Consider the following 9,366-nt stretch of genomic DNA (forward strand, 5'->3'; position numbering starts at 1 on the left):
TGCTGAACCTGCCGCTGTTGGAGCTCCCCTAGAAATGACATTTTGGAGTGATAAACTTATTTGTATTTGGATTTTTTAGGCTTACATTCACCTAAATGTGATTTTTTTTTAGAGTGGAATTTACTTCACTGTTGTTTTTTTAGAGTTACACTCACCTCGATGGGATTTTTTGGAGTGACACTGGTTTAATATCAGAATTTTTTTAGAGCTACACTCACCTTAAAGTGGGATTCTGAAGGGATTTATGGAATTGTTGATATTCTGATAAATTATATTTTGACATAATTTGTGATAAACACACGTATCATTTATATGATTTTTTTAGAGTTTCATTCACCTAAATGGGATTTTTTTAGGGTGGCATTCATTTATATTGGATTTTTTTAGGATTTCGCTTATCTCCATGTGATATTTTAGAATCCCCCTTACCCGTATTTAAATTTTTTGCCATTCTATTTATTTATAAATGAAATTTTTATGACTTGCACTCACCTGGATGGGATTTTTTTGCAGTGACACTTATTTAAATTTGATTTTTTTAGAGTTATCCTCCCCTGAATGTGAGTTTTTTGGACTGACAAATTTATTTAAAGGTGATGTTTTTAGGATTTCACTTATCTCCAAGTGATATTTTACAGTCCCATTTACCCGTATTTAAGTTTTTTGCACTTTTATTTCTTTATCCATGGAATTTTTATGAATTACACTCACCCGGATGTGATTTTTTTTAGAGTGACTTTTATTTATATTGGATTTTTTTTTATCGTTTCATTCACCTAAATGGGATTTTTTAGACTTACGCTTATTTATATTGGATTTGTTTTAGGATTTCGCTGTCTCTGGGATATTTTAGAGTTCCACTTACCCATATTTAAATTTTTCACAGTTATCCTTATTTATCCATGGAATTTTTGTGAGTTACACACCCCTAAATGTGATTTTTTGGAGTGACAAACTTAATTAAATGTGATTTTTTTTAGGATTTCACTTGTCTCCATGGGATATTTTAGAGCCCTGCTTCCCTATAATTAAATTTTTTGCAGTTTTCCTTACTTATCCATGGAATTTTGGTGAGTTTGCCACGTTTTTTATGGATTTTCTCCCTGTTTTAGGTGCCTGGAGCCCAGGATTTGGTGGATTTCTCCCCGGTCTATCGATGCCTCCACATCTACTCAGTCCTGGTGAGTAAATCCAGGCTTTTCCGGGATTTTCCTGCTTTGGGGAATTCCGTGGCTCTGCTCCTCCGTCATTTATCCATGCTCACCTGGAATGTGCATCCCTGAGGGAGAAAAAAAGCCAGGGTGGGATGGATTTGGGTGAAATCCGTGGGGTTTCGTCATGCGGGGCCCAGAAATGCAAAGGGAATTTTCTCCAGCTGTCCCAAATCCTGAATTTTTCATATATTTGTATTTCTTCGTTGTTGAATTTTCCTCCAAGAAATCCTCTTTGGACGCAGGAATTCCATGATTCCGTGGAAAGGGAGGAGGTTTGGGTAGAATTGGTTGGATTTTGGTGCTGTTTCCTCCAGTAATTCCTCTTTGGATGCAGTAATTTCGTTATTCCATGGAAATGGGAGAGTTTGGGGCAGGAATTGGCTGAATTCTGATACCATTTTCCCCAAGAATGTTTCTTTGGACTCAGGAATTTCGTTATTCGGTGGAAACTGGGGAGGTTTGGGTAGAATTGGTTGGATTTTGGTGCTGTTTCCTCCAAGAAATCCTCTTTGGATGCAATAATTCCGTTATTCTGTGGAAATTGAAGAGTTTCAGGGAGGAATTGCTCGGGAAGGAATTATTTGCTGCACTGTGGAGACTTTCACTGCCCTCCAAAGGCTGCCTGACGGGAGCAGCTTTGCTGCCATCCCCGAATGGGATCCCTCCAAGATTCCTGAGGGAAAAATTCCCTCAGATTGTGCCGGGAGTTCATTTTTTGACTGAAAATGGTTCCTTGGAGCTGTCCCAGAGAGCTCCTGTTTCCGTAGGCTGGCTCCTGGCAATTCAGAGTACATCAGGCACTGAGTTTTAATTAATGAATTGTTTGAAATTAATTAATTATTTTCATTATTCGTTTACAAGGGAGGCTGATAAGGAACCTTTGGAGTTCATCCTCCAACTTTTCATTTTGGGGGTGTTTCCAGCAGCATCCGAGCCTTGAATCTCCTGATCCTCCTGGAACCTGTGGAGTCTCATCCCTTTTTAGGGACATTTGGAGCTCATGCTCCAGCTCTGGATTTCGGGGATGCTTCCAGCAGCTTCCAGGCCTTGAATCTGCCATTCCAAGGAACCTGTGGAGTCTCATTCCTTTTCCAGGGCCTTTGGAGCTCAGCCTCCAGCTCTGGATTTCAGGGATGCATCCAAGCCTTGAATCTCCTGATCCATGGAACCTGTGGAGTCTCATCCCTTTTTAGGGACATTTGGAGCTCATGCTCCAGCTCTGGATTTCAGGGATGCTTCCAGCAGCTTCCAGGCCTTGCCTGTGCCATTCCAAGGAACCTGCATCCCTTTTCCAGGGCCTTTGGAGCCCGGGAGCCGTTGTGGGGCTCTGCCCTGTGGTCGGGCAACCCAAAGCCCAGGCAGGAGATGAAAGGAGCTCTCTGTTCCCAGCTTTCCTCCCTTCCCAGCCCTGAGAGGGAATTGTTTTCCAATTCCCGGCGTCTCCAGCAGTCCACACGAGTTTGCTGAAGGAAAAGAACTGTCAGAAACCCTGTTCCTATAAAACATCTTTTTGTGCCCCTCATCTGTTCATAATTAGGTCATTTGGCCACGTTGCCGTGAGATTTTCTTGGAACGAGAAATTCCCCTCCCCAAAATGTGTGGCTGTGTTTGTCTTGGAGGAAACCCTCCCGCTCCGAGGCGGAGCTGGGAGCCAGAGCAGGAGTTTGTTAATTGGGAATTAGGAGGGGCTGAAAGGCTGGGGGGGGGGTGCCTGAAAGTGCCACTTTATTTGGGGAAACTTCAGGGAGGAATATGGATCATGGGAACAGGATTGGGAATCCTATCGGAGGGGCGCCTGTGCCTCGGTTTGACACGAGGATGTGGATTTGGTATGGATTTGATATGGATTTGATATGGATTTGGTATGGATTTGATGGTGTGATTGCCCATAAAGGTGTTCTGAGGAGGGTCAGCAGCTTCTGCTGGTGGCTGGAGCAGTTCTGGACATTCCAAACAGTTGGATTCCTTGGATTTCAAGGCCAAGACGTGGAATTGCTTTGCTGGTCATAACAGAAAGATGTTTGTTTGTGCATTGGAATTTTTTTGTTGTCTTGTTGCTTCACTTTTTAATCTGAAGTAGGGATTGATCCTCTGAAATGTGTCAGGGGAAGCAGCAGATCCATGGCCAGATCCGTGGGATGGGTTGGGATGGGATTGTCTCCTTCTGAAGGTGGGAATGGTGCAGGGGAGCGGGTGGGTGGTGGTGTCCCTACAACGCCCTGATGGGAGGGTGCAGCCGGGGATGAGGGATGGGATGGGATGGGATGGCCAGAGGAGGTTTAGGTTGGATATTAGGGAAAATTCCTCCATGGAAAGGGTTTTCCAGCAGGGGGGGAGTCCCCATCCCTGCAGGGATTTCAAAGCCATGTGGGATGTGGCACATGGGGACATGGGGCAGCGGTGGCCCTGGCAGAGCTGGGGATGCTTGGATTCAATCCCAGGGGATTTTTCCAACCTCAGGGATTCCATGGAGAGGCTGAACCAGTGCAGGGGTTCTGTGCTAGCAGCTCAGCATCCTCTGTCCCCATCCTGAGCTGGGCCCGGTCAGTGCTCCCATTCCTCCTGTTCCCTCCCAAAGCCCTAAAAATGGGATTGAGAACTTGTAATGAGCCGAAATCCCGAGCAGAGCTTAAGGAAGGTGTTTTAGGGAGCCAGGAGCGGGAGAAAAAACCTCCTTAGCAGCAAATTGCCCTTTTCTTGACCTGGGACTGAATCCTGACCTGGCTTTCGAGGCCCAGCTCGCCTTGAACAATGTCAGAGATCCTGCAAAGCATCGAGGGAACGGCCCCGGCCGTGTCAGACGGAAGGATCATAATGTAATAGTTCCCCAAAACTCCTCATATTTGTCATTTACAATAGCGTTATCTCAGAGCTTGGCCTGCAGTTAAAAAGGCCCATGTTGAATAAACATTGAGATATTTATTATTTTTAGTGAAATCGACCTTCCAGTCACCTCGGTTTTATGGCTGCGCTGCTTATAAATTCCCAAAGGATTATTTGCAAACTCCTGCTCCTATCTGGCAGCCTTATCAGCAGGGCAGGAGTTCACATATTGTACCGGCGGGTCAGCCCGCGGTCATGGGCTTCCAGAGGGGGCCAGGCACCTGTAAATCCTGCAAATCCTTCCCTCGGCAACCAAGGCGAAGGACAACATCCAACAGGCACGGAGACTTTTCCAGGAAACGCTGAACTTTGGCAGGAAGGGCAGAGCAGGGGGAAAGAAAGTGAAGGAAGGTCAGGCGGGGGTTAATTGAGAGCTGGACCTTGGCATGGTGGCGGCTCCGGGGCAGGGCAGCCCCTCCTGGGATGTTTGAGAGGATTATTCATCCCCGTTCCTTTCCTGGTGAGGAAAGGGCTGCCTGACGCTGTCCTGAGGGAGAGACGGGCGTGGGGAGGGTTTGGATCTCTGCAGATACGGGAAAAACACCCCGACTTTTCAGGGTGCCTCCATCCCAAACCAGTCTGGGATTCTGTGAAAGGTCTGAGCAGGCAGCAAATCCAAAAACGGGAATTTCAGGGTCAGCTGGCTCAGGCCTGGCCTGGTTTGAGCTGAGCCTGAGCCCTAAGCCCTTCAGCCTTGTGCCGTTTCAGCCTCTCCTGGGATGTTTGAGGGGATTATTCATCCCCGTTCCTTTCCTGGTGAGGAAGGGGCTGGCTGACGCTGTCCTGAGGGAGAGACGGGCGTGTGGAGGGTTTGGATCTCTGCAGATGTCAAACAAAACATCCCAACTTCTTCAGGGTGCCTCCATCCCAAACCAGTCTGGGAATCTGTGAACGATTTAAGGAGGGGGAGCAAATCCAGGCCTTGGAGATTTCAGGGTCAGTTGGTCAAGGCCTGGTCCAGTTTGAGCTGAGCCTGAGCCCCAAGCCCAGCCCAGGTTGTGCTCATCAGGTTTCAGCCTCTCCTGGGATGTTTGAGGGGATTATTCATCCCCGTTCCTTTCCTGGTGAGGAAGGGGCTGCCTGACGCTGTCCTGAGGGAGAGACGGGCATGGGGAGGCTTTGGATCTCTGCAGATCTGGGACAGAACATCCCAGGAGTGGGGGTTGTGTTGTTTCATTGGGGTTATCCGTGTGTGCAACTCCTGCTCGCCTCAGGTCATTCCATGATTTGGGTTTATGTCCCTGAATTAACAAGTCCTTACCTTGTCCATGGGTTCTGCCTGCAGCAAATCCCCTTGGAATTGCAGGGAATGAGGTTTGGTAAATTCCAGGTTTGGCTTCAGGTTGGAGCCACTGAACCACCTCAGTGGGGATCCTCACAATATCAGACAGAAGTGGGCTGTCCTTTTCCTAGGAAAATGGAAAAGGGAGGAGCTGGAGACATGGGTATGGTGGGCTTTGGGTGCCAGGAGCGTTGGATTCGGGTGGAAGTGTCCCAGGCTGGGTTGGACGGGGCTTGGAGCAGCCTGGGGCAGGGGAAGGTTGGGGTGGAATGGGATCATCTTTAAGGTCCCTCTGTCCCAAACCAGTCTGGGAATCTGGGAACGATTTAAGGAGGGGGAGCAAATCCAGGCCTTGGAGATTTCAGGGTCAGTTGGCCAAGGCCTGGCCCGGTTTGAGCTGAGCCTGAGCCCCAAGCCCAGCCCAGGTTGTGCTCATCAGGTTCATGTGAGGATCTCCTGGGATGTTTGAGGGGATTATTCATCCCCGTTCCTTTCCTGGTGAGGAAGGGGCTGCCTGACGCTGTCCTGAGGGAGAGATGGGCATGGGGAGGCTTTGGATCTCTGCAGATGTCAAACAAAACATCCCAACTTCTTCAGGGTGCCTCCATCCCAAACCAGTGAAAGGTTTAAGAGGGGGAACCGGCAGCAAATCCGGGCCCTGGGGATTTCAGGGTCAGCTGGCTGAAGCCTGGCCTGGTTTGAGCTGAGCTTGAGCCCTAAGCCCAGCCCAGGCTGAGCTCAGCAGCCCAGTGCTATCTCAGGACATTCACCTGTAGCCTGCTGGGGCTCTGGGCTGGTGGGATCAGCTCCATCCCATCCCAGGGGAGAGGAGCTGTGGAAAATGCCAATATTATGATCTAAAGAACAAACCCAGAACGCTGCAGTGCAGCGATTTCGCCATTGATGGGTTTATCTTTTATGTTGCCTCTGACCAAAGTCTGTGTAATGCTGGGGCTGCTTTGATCGATATCCAGAATAAATTAGGGAAGGTGAGGCCCGGGCCAGCTGGTTTATCTGCAGGAGCATCTGAGCAGCTGGTGGGTGCCTTGGGTTTCCAGGCCAAGACGTGGAATGGCTCGACTTTACATAACAGAGAATGAAAAGCAGTTTTGTGTTTCTTGTTTCCCGTAAGCTGCAGCGAGGCAGAAAGCAAAGAGTGAACCCAAAGCAGAAAGGAATGAAAAAAAAAAAAAAAAGCCAAAAAAACTCAAGGCAGAGTGGGCTGCACTGAAGGTGCTCCCAAAAAGTTGTCTCCGAGGCAGCTGAGGGTGATTTAAGTCCCTTAAACGCCTCCCTGAGCCCGGGCTGGTGCCTGTTAGTGCTCATTTAGGCTCTGCCTCGGCGGGGTGGGATTTTTTAGCTTTGTGCTAATTGCTTCCCAATTACTTTGAGGTTCTTCACATGTTCCTGAAGACACTGGGATTGACACTCCCAGCTCTTTGATCCCAGCTACAAAGGGGTCATTTTAGGGGAAAGAACAAGTGTCCAAAAAAAAAAAAGGCAACAACCCAGAAAGAAAAAGGGAGTAGATTCTGAGGTAAAAACAGGCTTAAAACTGGAGCTGGTGAAGGATTTCTGGAGAATCCAGAGCTGGATAATTTAGATAAATGGGAGCTGACAGGGATTTACTATAAATTTGTCCTATCTTACCACTGACGTTTTTATCTGTGCTGCTTCTCCCCCAACCCTCGAGCTGCTTTGATGCACAAAATGCATTAAAAAGGTTAAAAAAAAAAAAAGGTACAGTTAACAATAACCCCCCTATTTTACTGAAAACAATCCACGTGGGAATATCTCGTCAGCGTGGGTAGTCTGTATCCACTCGGAGCAGCTCTCCTTGGGAATTTTAGGGAAGGACAAGTTCTGTATCTCTTAGTGTGGAGCCAGCACAGCCTCAGGAGGAGAAACATGCTTTTCTTTTGGAATTATTGCTGGAATTGCAACGTTTTGCTGCGGGAGCTGCCCGGGGGTCCCTGGGCTCAAGGTGAGCCCCTGGAATGCCCGCCTTGGATGGCAGCGTGGAGCAGATTCCCTTGGAACTGGGGGATCCCGTGGATCCTGGTTCTCCTCCCAGCCCTGCACTGAAATCGTTCCTCACGTTTTAATTCCTCTCCCAGCGTGCTGCTGCTGGTGCTGCCTGCCCGAATCCTCCTTCTCCTGCCTTTTTGGGATGGGGATGGGGCGGGGGGGCCCAGCTGCCGCTCGCTCCCCACCCTCTGAGGGGCTCCTGAGCCCCACCAGAAACATTCATGCTTTGCAAACGGGGCAAGAACCGAAGCTCTTCTTTCAGGGCACGAGAGAGGCTCTTGAGGAACCACAGCTCCAATAACGAGAGCCACCCAGCCCTGCCTTGCAGACGAAACCAAATCCTTTTTTTTCCTCTTTGTGGCACCACTTGTTCCTTTTATTCCACGCTGCAACTCAAACCCCACCATGGAAAATCTGTGGTTCCCTTCTGTTTCAGAGCTGGGGCTTGTCAAGTTTTCCTTGGGAACTCGAAAACTTCTTTTTTAAAAATTATTTTTATTTTTTTTTTGGGAGGGGGGGTGGAGAAGGAGGGGGCCGCACAGTGGAAAAAATTCCCTTCCCGAGTAACTCCTTGTCCATCTCAGGCACTTTGCAGCCTGTCCCGTGGCCGTGTCCTGGCATTTCTCAGCGGCTGCTGACTTGGCTGCCCCCCTGGTGCCTGGTGCAGGGAGATAGCTGTAAACAGAGCTCTGAGATCATAGGGGAAGGCTGGGGGGAGCCACTTTGTGCACGGCATTGATAAGGCCACAGGAAAAGCCATTAGAGCGGGGCCGGTGTCAGTGACCTGTGATAACCACCCTGTCCTACGTGCTAATGGAGCCTGGCGAGCGCGTCTGGCCCTGGTGGCAGCGGATTGAACTTTGGGAATTGTCACTTTGCTCTTTTAACCCCGTGACCTCCTTACCCGGGAGAGAAAAGCACTTGGCTGCGATCAAAGCGGCAGCAGAGAAATCAGTGTTCGTTCGGGGCTGGCCTGATATGATCACAGGCGGCCGGTGGGGCTGGAAATATTCCACTTGCAAAACAGACATGGAAAGGGGAGGGAAAAAAAAAAAAAAACCAACCTGACCCAGAGAGGTTTTCCTACAATAGCCCGGATGCAGACTCCTCGTCAGCTGAGGGGAGGGAGAGCAGCAGAGCTTTCCCAGGGCTGGGCACAGCCATGGGAAACATCCTGGGAGTTTGGATCTAGGGCTGGCTTCATCCCCGTTCCCTCAATCCCATCCCAGTCTTTGTGGCCAACTCGGTTTGCCCTGAGTGGGGGAATTCATGGGATCTGTTGAGTGGTTCATGGGATCATTCCCTGTGGAGGGAACTCAGCGGGGTTCTCATCTGACCTGCTGGAGTGAGGGACAGATGGGATATGGGGAAGGAATTGCTGGCTGGGAGGGTGGGGAGGGGCTGGGCTGGAATTGCCAGGGCAGCTGGGGCTGCCCCTGGATCCCTGGGAATGTCCAAGGCCAGGCTGGACACTGGGGCTTGGATCCACCTGGGACGGTGGGAGGTGTCCCTGCCCATGGATGGGATGGCACTGGATGGGCTCTCAGACCCCTTCCCACCCAAACCATTCCTCTGAGATCAGCCCAGGCTGTTCAGGGCTTTATCCCATCTTGTGTTGAAAACCTCCAAGACTCCAGAACCTCTCAGGGAACTTGTCCTGCCCTGCCCTTGTCCCCTGTGCTGGCACTGCTGGGGCACCTCCAGTGCTGGGGGCAGCTCTGGAGAGACCCTGAGGGGCTGGAGCTGTCCAGGGAAGGGAACGGGGCTGGGAAGGGGCTGGAGAATTCCTGAGGGAGCTGGGAAGGGGCTCAGGCTGGAGCAAAGGAGGCTCAGGGGGGACCTTGTGGCTCTGCACAAGTCCCTGACAGGAGGGGGCAGCCGGGGGGGTCGGGCTCTGCTGGCAGGGAACAGGGACAGGAGGAGAGGGAATGGCCTCAGGCTGGGCCAGGGCAGGCTCAG

At 50.1% G+C, this 9,366-nt stretch overlaps 1 protein-coding gene across 8 annotated transcripts in view; it reads left to right on the plus strand.

The window, feature by feature from the left end:
- The window catches only part of EXOC6B (exocyst complex component 6B), a 234,165-nt gene that overhangs the window by 87,515 nt on the left and 137,284 nt on the right, over window positions 1-9,366 (plus strand). For all 8 annotated transcript variants that reach the window (XM_017737381.1, XM_017737385.1, XM_017737387.1 and 5 more), the window contains one exon: window positions 1,113-1,181. In XM_017737381.1, coding sequence (XP_017592870.1) covers window positions 1,113-1,181 — 69 coding nt within the window. The remainder of the gene's footprint in view (window positions 1-1,112; window positions 1,182-9,366) is intronic.

Source organism: Corvus brachyrhynchos, unplaced genomic scaffold (genome assembly GCF_000691975.1).
Source record: "Corvus brachyrhynchos isolate BGI_N302 unplaced genomic scaffold, ASM69197v1 scaffold85, whole genome shotgun sequence".
In the NCBI taxonomy this organism is placed as follows: domain Eukaryota; kingdom Metazoa; phylum Chordata; class Aves; order Passeriformes; family Corvidae; genus Corvus; species Corvus brachyrhynchos.